The sequence below is a fragment of the Trichechus manatus genome, unplaced genomic scaffold (assembly GCF_000243295.1).
Source record: "Trichechus manatus latirostris isolate Lorelei unplaced genomic scaffold, TriManLat1.0 scaffold00103, whole genome shotgun sequence".
Lineage (NCBI taxonomy): Eukaryota > Metazoa > Chordata > Mammalia > Sirenia > Trichechidae > Trichechus > Trichechus manatus.
Genome location: NW_004444039.1, coordinates 5,386,244 through 5,403,638, shown reverse-complemented (window position 1 = coordinate 5,403,638; position 17,395 = coordinate 5,386,244). Strand labels below are relative to the sequence as shown.

The 17,395-nt window shown below is 39.4% G+C and overlaps 1 protein-coding gene across 7 annotated transcripts in view; it reads left to right on the top strand.

Moving 5' to 3' along the window:
* The window catches only part of DTNBP1 (dystrobrevin binding protein 1), a 156,201-nt gene that overhangs the window by 43,338 nt on the left and 95,468 nt on the right, over positions 1-17,395 (top strand). For 5 of the 7 annotated variants that reach the window (XM_004382978.2, XM_023737474.1, XM_023737475.1 and 2 more), the window contains one exon: positions 6,240-6,372. The exons of the other annotated variants lie outside the window; for them this stretch is intronic. In XM_004382978.2, the coding sequence (XP_004383035.1) occupies positions 6,261-6,372 (112 nt within the window). In that variant the 5' untranslated portion in view covers positions 6,240-6,260. The remainder of the gene's footprint in view (positions 1-6,239; positions 6,373-17,395) is intronic. 7 annotated transcript variants of the gene reach the window in all.

Below are 17,395 nucleotides of genomic sequence, written 5' to 3'. Positions count from 1 at the left end.
CTGGTGGCGCGATGGTTAAGCACTCTGCTGCTAACTGAATGGTCCGCAGTTTGGACCCACCAGGGGCTGCTGGGCAAAAGACCTGGCGATTTACTCTTGTAAAGATTACAGCCTAGGAAACCCTGTGGACAGTTCTGCTCTGTCATATGGGTTGCTTTGAGTCCGAATCTGCACACCACAACAACATCCCAAGCTTTCCCCCTGATAATGTTGGTTTAGCACACTGGAATAAATAGGTAAGGCTCCCGGAGGTTGGGGTGACTGGAGCGAGGTGGGTCTAGTTGCCGCGGGCCATGTTGGGCCACTCGGGGGGATGAAAGGCATCAGTATCTTAGGCACATCTGTAACTCATTTGCGAAACTCTTACATATGTGCACTAGGAGATTTGTACAAGAATGTTTTGGCAGCTTATTCAAACTTCAGATAGTCCCAGAGTCCATCTGTAAGATAAATTATGGTATTCATAAAATCAGATGCCATATAGCAGCGAAAAATTTTGAACTACTGTATCTCCATGTATCAACATGAATGAATCCCACAAACAAGGTCAAATGAAGACTCTGTCCTGTACAGGAGCCCTGGTGGTGCAGTGGTTAAGAGCTTGGCTGCTAACCAAAAGGTCCGCAGTCTGAATCCACCAAGTGCTCCTTGGAAACCCTGTGGGACATTTGTGCTTTGTCCTATAGGTTCGCTATGAGTCAGAATCGACTCAATGGCAACAGTTTTTTTATTATGTCCTGTACATGTAGCTGTGGTAGCGCAGTGGTCAAGAGCTGGGCTGCTAACCAAAAAGTTGGCAGTTCGAATCCACCAGCTGCTTCTTGGAAACCCTGTAGGGCAGTTCTGCTATGTCCTATGAGTCAGAATTGACTCAACAGCAACGGGTTTGGTTTTGGGTTTTTTATGTCCTGTACGGGAGCGTTAACTAACATTATTGTTTTGAATGTACGAAGCATTTCATAATAAAATATACATGTATAGGAGAAAGAATTTCCTGTAAGATCTGTTGTTGAATTTATGCAGTTTTGGGATTTTAAGGTTAATTTTTTTGTTATAGTTGAGTACTCAGTTACTTTAAGACCCACATCTGATTTAAAATGTCTCCATTGCTTTCGAGAAATATAATCCCCAGCTCAAAAAATGAAAATATATTTTAAAGCGCTGTATGATATATTGTTGAGACATATGTAAATGTTTAAAGTGGGTGTCTCTGATCTGCACAGCATTCTGCATGTGCATATCTTGTCAGACCATGCTTGAGTGTCTTTGAAGGCCTTTAACCATACAGCTTCCACCTGCCCAGAAAAATATACTCATGGACTGTTCATTCAAGAACGTAATCATTTGTTTGACAAATTATAATCATCTACTTTAAAACTAATTCTTGCCATATAATCTTAAAACTGAGCCATATCTTCTAAAACAAACAGCCATGGTCAGCAGTAGCTTTAAGGTCTAGAATTTTTCTAAACCAATTCTTTGATTTTTTTTTTCCCCCCGCAAGCAATATATAAATTAATACATTGTTAATAATGATTTAGAGGTTAGACTTTGAGGGCAGTTTTCCAAAGTTAGACTTCCAGTTCATTGTCTACTTTCAGTTCCCTTTATTAGGAAATATTTGCTTGCCTTCAAATGGAACTCTTTAAGATTCATAGTTTTATTGAATAATTTGATGTGTTGGCTGGTTGAATTAAAACTGTTTCACTCTGTTTGTGTTCCAGAGTGAATTTCCTCTGCCTAATTGAAAGTAAACTCAACTGAGCATTGGAAATCCCTGTTCCTAGTCCTGGCCACACTAATACATTATGACCTTGGATGAATAGCTTAGTCTCTCTTAGTTCTCTTGTCAATAAAATGGTTTAATACCCCTTACGCCCTTTACCACACCAAGTTCTTTAGAAATCAAATGAAACAATGTAACCCCCACAAACAAACCAACAAAACTCTGAACTGTTGAGTTCACGCATAGTAAGGTCCTGCCGTTGGCCATGGTGTAAATCACAGGTACTCTCTGCTTTTTCTTGGTTCTTCTGACTTCAGCGTCCACCAGAAAGAATTTTTGAATGAAGCACTATGAGTTTTTCTGGCTACTGATACTTGATTTCCTGGTGTTAAATCTGGGTTTATTCAGAGTTATTTGAAGTTGGAAAAACTGGACTTCTGAAGATAGCTAATTTCCCATCATTAAGCATAAAATTATACCTCATATAACGAACAGGTAACAGTATAGTTTTCAGAACCCTTTCTATGGACAGATTTTTGCTTTTGTTCCTCCTTTCATGTGCCCCTATAGCAGAGTCCCTAAGATATTGATGATGGGCATGGATTTATGTGTCAGATTCCTTGAGATTGAATAGATCCAGTGTGGCGCATGGAAAGTGACTTAGCTTTGTTATGCCTCAATTTCCTCATCTGTAAAATGGAGATGATGATAATGCTGTGATGTTTAGATGAGATAATACAAGTCAGTTGTTTAGCACAGGGCGCAGCACATAGTAAGCGCACAAAACGTTTTTGTATTATTATGTAATTATTGATAATGATTTCTGAGAATTTATTCAACCTCATTCTTTTAAATTGAAAGATATTTCAGTGCATTGTGATATATTCTTTCTATATACAGTTCTTATATTCTGTATTCACAATATAATTTTCAATTTTGTGAAAGGCATAGAGTATGGTTTTTTTAAGTTGTAGTAAATATATATAAAATCTGCCATTTTAACCATTTTTATGTGTACAATTTAATGACATTAATTACATTCATGATGTTGTGCAACCATTGCCACTATCTAGTTCCAAACTTTTTCGTCACCCAGAACTATAGTTAGGGCCGTGGGTGGTGCCAGTGTTTTGCACTCAACTGTTAACCTGAAGGTTGGCGGTTCAAACCCATCCAGCAGCACTGTGGAAGAAAGGCCTGGCAGTCTGCTTCCATAATATTTAAATATTTTGCCATTTAATTTTCAGTAAGAAATGGTTAATCCCTAAAAATTGTTTATTATAAAATTTCAAATTATTAGCCCAGTTAAGCAGAATAATTAAATTTGACAAACTAAAGATACACTGATGTACCAGACAAAATATGTTATTCGTCCTAAAGACAGCCCTAAGAAGCTCAGAGAATTTCTGGACCTGACACCAGAACATAAGCACCTAGGGGGCAGGATTTATTGCTCTGCTTTACTATTGTCTGTCCAGTGCCTAAAATAGTGCCTGGCAAGTAGTGGGTGGTCAGTAGAAGCTCGTTGAATATTGTCAGTGAATTTTGTAAACACAGAGCCTTTGCATCACAGCTGTATTGATTATCACCATTCTTTAAACTACTCTTAGAGGTCTTTGTCATGGATTGAATTGTGTAGAACTAGGAGACAAGTGTGAGACAGCGCTGGAGCCGACCCATGGAGCAAGAGCTGAGGGCCTTTGCTCAGGAGGCTTCCTGGTGGAGTGGGGTGTCTTCATGCACTTATTGGTGGAGCTAGGCTTGTCAACCCACAGAGCAAGAGAGCTGAGTGCCTTCCTGCCGAAGTGTACTGGAGGAGTGGCGTGCCTCCAGGCACTTATTGGTGGAGCTACAGAGCTTTGGAACACCTGCCCAGCAGGGCAGACTCTGGGCCACCCCAAAGTCCCCGGGGGCCGCGAACCCAAGGAAGCAGAAGCTGAAGCTGAAGAGACAAGGAACACAGGAAGCAGAGCTACCTCAGTCTCAAAGTGTACAGCCGGGACCTCTGGGGCTTCAAAGGGTGGAGCCACAGCCTCCTAGGTTTCAAAGAGTCAGATCTTCACCAGCTCGGTTCTGGAGTGTGGGGCTGCCCTTCCTGAGTGCCAGTAGGATGGGGCTGGGTCTGCTGCCCAAAGCTGAGAGGTCGGGGCTGCCATGCCCAAGGGGCAGAAGAATAGGGCCTGTTGGGGCCAAGGAGGTGGAGTCACCACACAGATGGACTAGGAGAATGGGGCCGCCTGAATCCAGCGGAGCAGAGTTGTGTTTCCAGTGGGCCTAGAAGATGAAGCTGAAGCCCAGGGCCGAGGGGCCTCCACTCAGAATCCGGAGAGTGTGGCCAACACCCAGAGTCTGGAGGGCAGGGCCATTGCCTAAATGGTCTCAGAGAACAGAGGATTATTTTCAAAGCCTTGAGGGCTAATGTAATATGTTCTGCTGACTTGCTTGGTGCCTGTTATCCCTTCTTTCCCTCCAATTTCTCCCATTTGTAATGGAAATATCTACCTTGTGCCTGTTACACCATTGTACTTTGGAAGTAGATAACTTGTATTCTAGATTTCACAGATGAAGAGGAGTTTTTGGATTTCGGACTTGGAGTTAAGACTTTTGGTATGTTACGATGTTTTACATGTAGCACGGACATGAATTTGGGGGGGCAAAGGGTAGAATGTCATGGATTGAATTGTGTCCCCAAAAAATAAGTGTCAACTTGGCTAGGCCATGAGCCTCAGTATTGTGTGATTATCCACCATTTTCTCATCTGATGTGATTTTCCTATTTGTTGTAAATCCTACCTCTGGGATGTTAACGAAGCAGGATTAGAGGCAGTTATGTTAATGAGGCAGGACTCAGCCTACAAGATCAGGTTGTCTTAAGTCAATCTCTTTTGAGATATAAAAGAGGATCAAGCAGAGAGATGGGGACCTCATGCCACCAAGAATGAAGAACCAGGAGGGGTGTGCGTCCTTTTGACCTGGGGTCTCTGCATTGGGAAGCTCCTAGACTGGGGGAAGATTGATGACAAGGACCTTCCTCCAGAGCCAACAGAGAAAGCCTTCCCTTGGAGTTGGCACCTTGAATTCGACTTCCTATCGTCCTAGACTGTGAGAGAATAAATCTCTGTTTGTTAAAGCCATCCACTTGTGGTATTTCTGTTATAGCAGCACTAGATGACTAAGACAGTCTTTATAAAGACCAGTTGGCAGTAGGCATTTCTGAATACACAAAATTAATGAACAGTGCAACTCAAGTCAAGCTTGTTGTCACCTGCCCTGCTCAGTTGAGGCTTGTATGTGAGAGATGGTATAGTTGTCCCTCCAGTCTGAGCTGCAAAGCAATAGAGAGGTGCATTGAGCATGGGGATCGAGTGAGGAAATAGGCGTTTTTCTAACCTCTTTATGGTAGCTGAATTCCTAGAATATTAAAATGTGGAACAAACACAACCTAGCACCATGTACAAATAATTTTATGCATCATTTTGGTGTATTCATTCCTCTAAAGTTTTTTATTTTAGTGAGATTCAATGAGAATCAGTTGTACTCAGATTCCAACTTTTGAAAAATCTTAATGTTAGGATGTGTAAATTATTTTTTTTTATAACTTAACTTTGAGCTCAGTGACATATATAAAATTTCAAGTATATTTTCTTCTGTTATACAATGAGTTTCACAACTTTTTATTTTTATTGTGCAGAAATAAATGCACTTCACAGTTCTTCCTTATAGTTGATTTTCCAAAAGATGACCTCTTCTTGCTCTTTCTAAATCTTACTCTAGGCCTGTTCCCCACTCACCATGTTGAAACCAAAACATAATTGTCTGGGAAAAACTGATGCCTATCATTTTCTTTACAATCTTCAGGAAGAGAAGGTAGAATTATCTTAGGCTAGTCTAGTATCAAACTACCCTACTGTCAGGGGCTCTTTGCATTTGAATTCCTTCTGACTCCTTTTCTCCTTTTTCTGGAATTGATGGGTTGCCTCAATAATTCCTTCGTATATAAGTACCGTTTACCTTACTTTATGTGGTAAGTGTCCCTGTTTAAATGTAAATGAAATCATAGTATATTTTAAATGCATCAGGGGACTTTTCTTTTAGAAGAATTCCTTTTGTGAAGCAAAGATTACCCATTAATTATGTTTTGGGTTTTTGTTTTTCTTTTCAGTTGTTAGTGGCAGTTTTTTGTTTTATTTTTTTCTAGATTTGGATTTTCAAATTCATGGTTTACTTAAAAACAGGGTATACTTAGAAGTGATTTCTAAGGTCATTTCTGAACTGTCTCTTCTCTGGGTTAAGATGCAGTTACACAAGCAGTGATTTGAGGTTTGCTGCACTGAATATCAACTTGGTTCTTTCCTAAAAAAGAAACCAACTTCAGTCTTCTCTAGCATGTGCTGTCATCTCTCCTCAGTGGAGGGATTGTTAAAGATAACATTGACTAAATCTCATTATGCTGACTGTAGTTTCTTCGTGTCTAAAATCTGGTTTGGCTTTCCCATTCCTCTTCGGTGATGCAGCTGGTGGACAGCGAGGTGGTGATGCTTTCAGCGTTCTGGGAGAGAAAGAAGACCAGCCTGGTAGAGTTACAGGAACAGCTCCAGCAGCTTCCAGGTTTAATAGCAGATTTAGAATCCATGCAAGCAAACCTGAGTAAGTTTTATGTTTGTATCTCTGCGTTACTTATAGAATTGAAGATAATTTGGGTAAGACGTGGTAGAACTTCAAGCTTTCTAAGAGTAGATAAATTCTTGGTTAACAGGAATTTGGGGAAAGTAATGAGTTCCAATGAATTTCATATTCTCATTAACTGAGGATCAGACAGAAAATGATTCAAAGTGTGGAAATAATTTCTAAACTATGCCAATAACTTTTTCTGCTTCATTTCAGCTTAGGAAACATAATTTACAATTTTGTTGATTCTTGAAGTGACTTGGTGTTGTCTTTACGGACATTAGCGCTCTTTGTTTAAAAGTATGAACCTAGAAACTACAAGGGGCTCGGGTGACTTTGTGCTGACTTTGTCCTGACTGTAGGACGTTCTTGGTTTTAGTTGTTGTTTTAAAAATTCAGTGTCTTCTTAAACCTTCATGTCCTGCCGTACGCTACTTTCTCCACAAACTGAAGAGAGCAGATGAGCAAATTCAATTAAACGAGGGAACCAGTATGGCTAAATTTATACCCTGTGGAAGTTTATATTTTTTTGTTGTTTTCGTTTGGATGAGTTATGCTGATATTCTTTATTTCTTAGGTTTATGTTCAGAAAATTGTCTTTTCTGGTTGACGCTGCCACATCTTAGGATAACATCGTGGCTACGTTGGTATGAGGTGGAATCTGCTCCCCAACAACTGTTTTCTTTTTTGGTATTTTTTAAACCAAGCTTAAGATCTCAGTTGATGTAGGAGGTAGGAGCTACCTACACAGGAGATAAACTCTTCCTGAGCTAATAATCTGATCCAGTCTTATAGGTGAGAAGCTGAGGTACCCTATCATATCTTTGTTTTACAGTATTACCTTATTAAAAACAAACCAAAATTATTTACAGAACAAGTAGTTAACAAATCATGGAACAGTTTTTGTGTGTGAATAAAAGGCACAAATGGTATTTGGAATGTTCTTGGGTGGCACAAAGGTTAAACGCTCGACTAATAACCAAGAAGTTGGTGGTTCAGACCCGCTCAGAGTTGTACTTGAGTACAACCATACAAGCGCAGTTGTACTCTGCAACGCACGGGATCGCCATGAGTCAGAATCAACTGAATGGCAACTGGTTTTTTACTATGTCTTAGATTGTTAGGTGCTGTGCAAACGTTATCTTTAATCCTCACAACAACCCTACAAAAGTAGCTTTTATTATCCCTACTTTACAGATAAAGAAAAATGTGACTTTCTCTGGGTCACAGAGTTCCTAAGATATGGACTCAGGATCCCAGCCTAGAGGATGTCATCCTCACTGGGTGATGAGGCAGTTCAGATAGCAGCTCTCTATAGGCCTTTGGGCAACATCTTGCATGAGCTGTATCCTTAAAGCCACCTGACTGTTACATGTGCCTTGTGGGATCTGTGTTTTCTTATTTCTGAAGGTAAGATGTCATGGATTGAATTGTGTCCCCCCAAAATATCTGTCAGCTTGGCTAGGTCATGATTCCCAGTATTGTATGAGTGTCTCTTATCATTTTGTCATCTGATGTGATTTCTGTATGTGTTGTAAATATGGAAACCCTGGTGGTGTAGTGGTTAAGACCTACCACTGCTAACCAGAAGGTCAGCCGTTTGAATCTACCAGGTGCTCCTTGGAAACCCTGTGGGGCAGTTTTACTCGGTCCTGTAGGGTGCTATGAGTTGGAATCGACTCGACGGCAAGGGGTTTGGTTTTTTGGTTGTAAATACTATCACTATGATGTTAATGAGATGGATTAGCCAGCATTATATTGATGAGGTCTACAAGATTAGATGTGTCTTAAGCCAATCTCTTTTGAGATATAAAAGAGAGAAGTGAGCAGAGAGACGGGGACCCACGCCTCCAAGAAAGCAGTACCAGGAACAGAGCTCATCCTTTGTACCCGAGGTTCCTGCAGGCAGAAGCTCCTAGACCAAGGGATGATTGATGACAAGGACCATCCTCCAGAGCCAACAGAGAGAGAAAGCCTTCCCCTGGAGCTGGCACCCTGAATTTGGACTTCTTGCCTGCTAGACTGTGAGAAAATAAATCTCTGTTTGTTAAAACCATCCACTTGCGGTATTTCTGTTAGAGCAGCACTAGATGACCAAGACAGAATTTGGTACCAGGAGTGGGGTGCTGCTCTAGGAGCTACCTAAAACGTGGAAGCGGTTTTGAAACTGTGCATCAGTAGGACTGGCAGCAGCAGGACCAGGAGACCAGTGCCAGACAGCGCTGGAGCCAACCCACGGAGTGAGAGAGCTGAGTGCCTTTCAGCTAAAGTTTACTGGCGGAGTGGGGTACCTCCAGGCACTTACTGGTGGAGCTACATCCACGTGTGGTATTTCTGTTACAGCAGCCCTGGATGACAAGACATAGGACATGGAAACGATGTGAAAAATAGCTGTGGTTATTCTCTGCATTATTTCCCTCTTGTGAGTATGGGAATAATTTTTCTCAAGCTTTGGATAACTGACTGATATAAATAGCCTCCAGAATATTTGGAATTTTCTTTTCAGCCTCTTTCTTTTAGCTTGCCATCCTGCATCCCTTTGAGTTGCTTGCTTTTCATTGGTTGTATATTTCTTCGCAGAGGCTTAGATACTTTCCTGCAGTAACCTCCCTGCATTTTTTTTTCCACCTGAGAGTAACATGTTTATAGATAGTTGTTCTTTTTGAATACCACTCTGTTGATTAATTGTGTTTTTGCCACAGTTCTATTTATTTTCATGGTTAATTCTACTTAGGAAATGCAGTTTTTCTCTTTCTTAAAATAGAATATACTGCATTTCCATTGTCTTTAGGATTGTAAAATCCTGGAAAAAAAATTTGATATTTAGTGATACATGACCTTCCTCTTCAGAAACTGTATTTTGGCTTCTTAAATGAATAGGACATGCCCCCCAAATGTTGAATTATCTTTCTTTACCAATCTGAGAACAGCTACCACTGAAGACAAATTAAAGCTGATGGACTTTCTGAAATACTATTCTGGGCAGATAGTCAGGTAACTAAATACTTGAATCGGTGTTTTTTTCTTAGTGTATGTCTGACTTATACTGAGCTCTGTTTGGAGGGTTAATTTGGATTACTTAGAAACAAAAAACAAAAAAACCCAAACTCATTGCCATCGAGCTGACTCCGACTTATGTTACAGGGTAGAACTGCTCCGTAAGGTTTTCTTGGCTATAATCTTTATGGAAGCAGATTCCAGGTCTTTCTTCCTTTTGTGCAACCTAGGGACCTAGATTGCTTATAAGATACCTCTAAAATCTAGATGGTTAGTTTTTATACATATTGCCAGTATGAATTATCCATTAGCATTTGAAATATATGCTACTTTTGGGTTTTAATCTATTGCTGTTATTTGCCTGATATTTACACTCACTAATGAGTGACTGACTTTAGAAGATAACAGGTCAAAACTTGGAATTCTAGAGGCCTAGTATTTGTTGAAGAAGCCCTGGTGGTGCAGTGATTAAGTGCTCGGTTGCTAACTGGACGGTCGGCAGTTTGAACCCATCAGCTGCTCTGTGGGAGGAAAGACCTGGCAATTTACTCCCGTAAAAACTACAGCCTAGGAAATCTGAAGCGGCAGTCCTACTTTGTTCAGTACGGTTTCTGTGAGTCAGAATTGACTGGACAGCAGAAAACAACGATAGTACTTGCTGGCGTAGAATAAGTTCATAGATGTTTTGAAACCGAAAACTTTTGGCTAAGCATTTTAAGCTTTGTGGAATCTGTCTTGATGTTCTTATTCTTTACAACAGGAAAACATTTTGAGGCCACATATGATGGGTTAGGTTGTATCAATATATATCTGTATTATTAATGTACTTTATGAATCCGTTTTAATGAGTTTGTTCATTATTCTTAGTATATTAGAAGCAGTTAAAGTTTTAAAAGTGTACTAATATACTACTGAATTCTTTATTTTATTTTGGTAGCTTCAAAATATCTCCTATCATTGCCTAAATACCTTGATATGATATTCCAAAGCTTTAGATAGTCAAGCAGTAATAAAAAGGAAAAACAACTTCGGAGAAAACTGTAAGCAGCCTGTATTTAGTCACAGAATTCCCTGAACCTCATTGAACTGTGTACCCTTTCTCTGGCACATCTAATACCATACCCGCTCAGTCCCTCCGTTTTCCAGGACACTTCACTTTGTTGGTCTTTTCTTGCTCTCTAGAGAGTCTGTCCTTATTAAAGAGTAAAGGATTTATATGACGTGATCAACCTGGAATTTTGATGAGGCTTTTAGCTGTGTTATCCCATGGGTTAATGAATATGACTACAGGTGACCTTGCCCCTCTGGAATTGCAAAGTAAGAACAGGTAATCCATTTTTGTTGTTTTCCGATGGCATGTCATCCAGCTTACAAAAGCCTGTTTAACTGATAATCACTGGTAAGGCTTGTCATTTAAAAAAGGAATGATAATGTTATGCTGGGAACTGGAAAAGCAAGAGCTCTGGACTCAGATCACCTGAGTTTGGATCCAGATTCCACAGCTTCCTAACTGTGACACCTCATGCAGGCCTCCTCATGGCTCCCAGCTTTGGTGTCCTCTTGTGAGAAATGCAGATAATGAGAGTACCTGGCTCACAGTGTTGTTGGAGGATTAAACTGGCTGACAGAATGTGAAGCACTTTACCCAGGCCTCTGCTGTGAGCTCTGTGCTGTTTATAGGCTCCAGGAATGCATCAGTGATCGCGACTGGGCACCTGTATCAGGGTGCTGACATCATAGTGGGAGCCTCGCTAGCCTTTGCAAATTTGCAAAACCATCCTTCTCTTCCGACAGAAGGGTCTGGGTGGGGCGTTACTCAGTTTAGCTTGTACAGCAAAATAGTTTAGAACGTAAAAGCACAGCCTTAAACATGATAGGATGAACAGTATCGTCATATTCTCACATTGACAGAAAGTATTTAAGGGTGAAGTGGAATATTTTCATCCAGATTCTGTATACTTTCTTAATCAGTGACATAATCACTGTGCATTTTATCATAAAACTGGGAGGAGATGTTTGAAAAGTATTTATTGAATTCTCTTGAACGTCCACTAGAGGGTAGTCTAATCCTACTTCTTTATTGACATTTAAATATCAAGTGCTTGTCTATTACTTTTTTTTTTTTTAATTGTGCTTTAGGTGAAAGTTTATAGCTCAAGTTACTTTCTCATACAAAAATTTATACACATATTGTTACGTGACCCTAGTCGTAACTCCTATAATGTGACGGCACACTCCCCCTTTCTACTCCAGGTTTCCTGTGTCCATGCAGCCGGCTCTTGTCCCTCTCCACCTTCTCATCCTGCATCCGGACAGGAGCTGCCCATTTAGTCTCGTGTATCTACTTGAACTAAGAAGCACTCTCTTCATGAGTATTATTTGGTTTTATGGTCCAGTCTAATCTTTGTCTGAAGAGTTGGCTTTGGAAATGGTTAGTTCTGGGTTAACAGAGTCTGGGGGCCGTGTCTTCGGGGGTTCCTCTAGTCTCACTCGGATCATTAAGTCTAATCTTTTTACCTGAATTTGAGTTCTGCACCACACTTTTCTCCTGCTCCATCAGGGACTCTCTGTTGTGTTCCCTGTCTGGGCGGTCGTTGGTGGTAGCTGGGCACCATCTAGCTCTTCTGGTCTCAGGCTGATGGAGTCTCTGGTTTACGTGGCTCCTTTTCTCTCTTGGGCTAATATTTTCCTTGTGTCTTTAGTGTTCTTTATTCTCCTCTGCCCCAGGTGGGCTGGGACCGATTGATGCATCTTAGATGGCTGCTCACAAGCTTTTAAGACCCCAGATGCCACTCAGCAACGTGGGATGCAGAACATTTTCTTAATAAACTTCGTTATGCCAATTGACCTAGATGTCCCCCCAGACCATGGTCCCCAGACCCCCACCACTGCTGCTCTGTCCCCTGAAGTATTTGGTTGTGTTCAGGAAACTTCTTTGCTTCTGGTTTAGTCCAGTTGTGCTGACCTCCTCTGTAGTGTGTTTTGTCCTTCCCTTCACCTAAGATGATTTTGGTCTATTATCTAGTTAGTGAATTCCCCTCTCCCTCCCTCCCCACCCTTGTAACCATCAAAGAATGTTTCTTCTGTGTTTAAACCTTTTCTTGATTTCTTATGGTAGTGGTCTCAGACAATATTTGTCCTTTTGCAGCTGACTGAAAAAGTTCATCCATGTTGTGAGATGTTTCTTGAATTTATCATTGTTCTTTATCATTGTATAGTAGTCCATTGTGTGAATATACCATAATTTGTCTACCCATTTGTCCGTTGATGGGCACCGAGGTTGTTTCCATCTTTTTGCTATCGTGAACAGTGCTGCAGTGAACATGGGTGTGCGTATATCTATTCATGTGATGGCTCTTATTTCTCTAGCATATATCCCAAGGAGCAGGATTGCTGGATCGTATGGTACTTCTATTTCTAGCTTTTTAAGAAAGCACCAAATCGATTTCCAAAGTGGTTGTACCATTTTACATTCCCACCAGCAGTGTATAAGTGTTCCAGTCTCTCCACAGCCTCTCCAGTATTTATTATTTTGTGTTTTTTGGATTAATGCTAGCCTTGTTGGGGTGAGATGGTATCTTGTAGTTTTGATTTGCATTTCTCTAATGGCTAATGATTGTGAGCATTTCTTCGTGTATCTGCTGCTTGAATGTTGTCTTTGGTGAAGTGCCTGTTCATATCCTTTGCCCATTTTTCAATTGAGTTATTCATCTTTTTGTTGTTAAGGTTTTGCAGTATCTTGTAGATTTTAGACATTAGACACTGATTGGATTTGTCATAGCCAAGAATGTTTTCCTAGTCTGTAGGTTGTCTTTTTACTTTTTCGGTGAAGTCTTTTGATGAGCATTAAGTGTTTGATTTTTAGGAGCTCCCAGTTATCTAGTTTCTCTTCTGATGTTTGTGCGTTGTTAATAATGTTTTGTATTCTGTTTATGCCAAGTATTGGGGCTTCTAGCATTTTCCCTATTTTTTCTCACATGATCTTTATGGTTTTAGATTTTATATTTAGATCTTTGATCCATTTTCAGTTTTTGTGCATGGTGTGAGGTATGGGTCTTGTTTCATTTTTTTGCAGATAGGTACCAGTTATGCCAGCACCATTTGTTAAAGAGACTGGCTTTTCCCCATTTAATGGACTTTGGGCCTTTGGCTAATATCAGCTGCTCATGGGTGGATGAATTTATGTCTGGATTCTCAATTCTGTTCCATTGGTCTATGTATCTGTTGTACCAGTACCAGGCTGTTTTGACTAGTGTGGTGGTATAGTAGATTCTAAAATCAGGTAGTGTGAAGCCTCCCACTTTGTTCTTCTTGAGTAATGCTTTACTTATCCAGGGCCTCTTCCCTTTCCATATGAAGTTGGTGATTTTTTTTCTCCATCTCATTAAGAGATGTTGTTGGAATTTGGATCAGGATTGCACTGTATCTGTAGATCCCTTTGGGTAGAGTTGACGCTTTCACTACGTTGAGTCTTCCTATCCATGAGCAAGGTATGTTTTTCTGCTCAGGTAGGTCTCTTTTGGTTTCTTGCAGTAGCGTCTTATGGTTTTCTTTGTGTAGGACTTTCACATCTCTGGTTAGATTTATTCCTAAGTATTTTATCTTCTTGGGGGCGATTGTAAATGGTGTTGATTTGGTGATTTCCTCTTTGAAGTTCTCTTTGTTGGTGTAGAGGAATCCAACTGATTTTTGTATGTTTATCTTATATTCTAATACTTCGCTGAAATCTTCTATTAGTTCCAGTAGTTTTCGTGTGGATTCTTTGGGATTTTCTGTGTGTTTAAGATCATATCATCTGCAAAGAGATACTTCTCCCTTACCAATCTGGATGCCCTTTATTTCTTTTTCTTGCCTTATTGCTCTGCCTAGGACCTCCAGCACAAGGTTGAGTAAAAGTGTTGGTAAAGGGCACCCTTATCTGGTTCTGGTTCTCAAGGGGAATGCTTTCAGACTCTCCATTTAGGATGGTGTTGGCTGTTGGGTTTTATAAATGCGCTTTATTTTGCTGAGGAATTTCACTTCTATTCCTATTTTGCTGAGAGTTTTTATCATGAATGGGTGTTGGACTTTGCCAAATGCCTTTTCTGCATCAATTGATAAGATCCTGCGGTTTTGTTTGTTATTTATGTGATAGATAACATTGATTGTTTTTCTAATGTTTAACCATTCCTGTATACCTGGTGTGAATCCCATTGGGTCATGGTGAATTATTTCTTTGATACGTTGTTGAATTCCATTGGCTAGAGTTTTGTTGAGGATTTTTGTGTCAGTGTTCTTGAGGGATATTGGTATGTAATTTTGTATTTTTGTGGCGTCTTTACCTGGTTTTGGTATCAGGGTTATGCTGGCTTCATAGAATGAGTTTGGGAGTATTCCATCCTTTTCTATGCTCTGAAATACCTTTAGTAGTACTCTTGTGTTAACTCTTCTCTGAAAGTTTGGTAGAATTCTCCAGTGAAGCCATCAGGGCTGAGGTTTTTTTTGTTGGGAGTTTTTTGATTACCTGTTCAATCTCTTCTTTTGTTACAGGTTTCTTTAGTTGTTCTACCTCTGTTTACGTTCGTTTAGGTAGGTAGTATGTTTCTAGAAATTTGTCCATTTCCTCTAGGTTCTCAAATTTGTTAGAGTACAGTTTTTCATAGTATTCTGTTATGATTCTTTTAATTTCAGTTGTGTCTGTTGTGATATCACCCATCTCATTTCTTGCTTGGGTTATCTGCTTCCTCTCCTGTTTTTCTTTTGTCAGTTTGGCCAGTGGTTTATCCATTTTGTTGATCTTTTCAAAGAACCAGCTTTTGATCTTATTAACTCTTTCAGTTGTTTTTCTGTTCTCTTATTTATTTCTGCCCTAATTTTTATTATTTCTTTTCTTCTATTTCCTGTGGGCTTCTTTTGCTGGTCTCTTTCTGCTTGTTCGAGTTGTAGGCTTAATGTTTTGATCTTGGCCCTTTCTTCTTTCTGGATGTGTGCATTTACTGCTATAAATTGACCTCTGAGCACTGCTTTTGCTGTGTCCCAAAGGTTCTGGTAGGATGTATTTTCATTCTCACTTGATTCTGTGAATTTATTTTCTCCTTGATTTCTTCTATAACCCAGTAGTTTTTGAGGAAGGTGTTGTTCAGTTTCCATGTATTTGAATTTTCTTTCCTTGCTTTTTCTGTTATTGCGTTCTACTTTTATGGCTTTATGGTCAGAAAAGATGCTTTATGATAGTTTGATGTTTTGGATTCTTATTAAGGCTTGTTTTGTGGTCTAGTATGTGATCTCTTCTGGAGAATGTTCCTTGTGCATTGGAAAAGAAAGTATACTTGGCTGCTTTTGGGTGGAGTATTCATATATGTCTATGAGGTCAAGTTGGTTGATTGTGGCATTTACATCTTCCGTGTCTTTATTGAGCTTCTTTCGAGATGTTCTTTCCTTCACCGAAAGTGGTGTGTTGAAGTCTCCTACTGTTATTGTGGAGCTGACTGTTTCTCTTTTCAATGCTGTTAAAGTTTGTTTTATGTATTCTCTATTACTTTTTTATTAAGTATGGCCTACTTTAAAAAAGATTGTTGCCTTCATCTAGAACAAATGATTCTGTTAATTCTTAGATAACAAAGTGATGTAAGAGAATGACAACCATGTTACTGAGTTTGCATCTTTGTTTTGATATGACCTAAGCTGATGCATTATTGTTTTGTTTTCTTCTGTACAAAATTTGAGAGGGCATCTATCAGGGAGACTATTACTGGCGTTTCATGAACAAGATTATCCTACGGTCCAGGTTACTTTCTGAGATTTGATCTTTCAAGAGGTACATTGACTCTCATTAGACACCTTTTAGTATACTACCTAGATCTCATTTGTCCATAATGCCTTTCGCAAGTAATGCATCTCTTAAAGTTTCTTTATTGTTGTAAAAGAACAGCTTAAGCATTTGGAGACTCTTGTCAAGTCTTTTAGTACCTGGTCTCTGTGACCTGTGGGTTTGCAGCCCAAGAAGATTTCTTTGTTCCACAAGGCTAATTATTTTGTTAGGAAAGTACTCAGTAAGGGAAATAATTAATTTTGGTGTGCTTGTTCATTCTGTGTATCAGGGGTTACACTGCACATAATACGTATTGAAACGAAGGGCACAAAGGTAGATTCCAAACACAATCACCCTTCCTCTGGGACAGTCTTCTCACAAAGATTTGTGAAGCTCTTTTGTGCACAGCTGTCAGACATTCCCAAGTGGATTGTCATAATAAAAATCCACCTATCTTTTCCACAGATCACTAAATGAGACATATGCTGTTGTTATAATGAGCAAAACGGTGAGGTTTGAGCTTCTTGTAAAGGTATATTTGTATCCATGGAGGCTTGCTAGTGTTTTATGTACATGAATTCTAAGTTTGGTTCCCAGATTTACTTGTATTTGCGACTTGTTTTGTAATAGGAAATGAGCAGGTTGTGACAGGGAAATTAAATTTCTGCCAATTTAAATTGAATGTAAATATTCAGAATACACATTGCATATATGCTTGCAATTATATGCATTATAATGTGATAATAAAGAGATCTTTTAAGAGTTTTTAATATAAGAAAAGGAAGAAAATTTATTTTTGTTAATATAATTCTTCTATATTTTGCTACGGATTTCAAGCCTGTTAAAAGTTAAAATGGAAAATTGCCATTGCTTCTGCTGCTTTAACTCACTGATAAAGTGGTCTGGTTTGACACACTAGTAATAAAGTATGACTGTGTTGTTTATTGTTGTCTGATTTCTCTGTCCATGTTTAATTTACTCTTTTACAAAATGCAGCATAATCTGTTAGTATTTAAATTAGATGAACATGAATTGTAGATTTGCTTTCTTGGTGATTCTTTTAAGTTTTAGAATTCTAGCAGACATTTTATTTATTTATCTTTATTTTTTATTGTGCTTCAGATGAAGTTTTACAGAACAAATTAATTTCTCATTAAACAATTAGTACACATATTGTTTTTGTCTTTGGTTACCAACCCCTGGCATGGTGTGCCC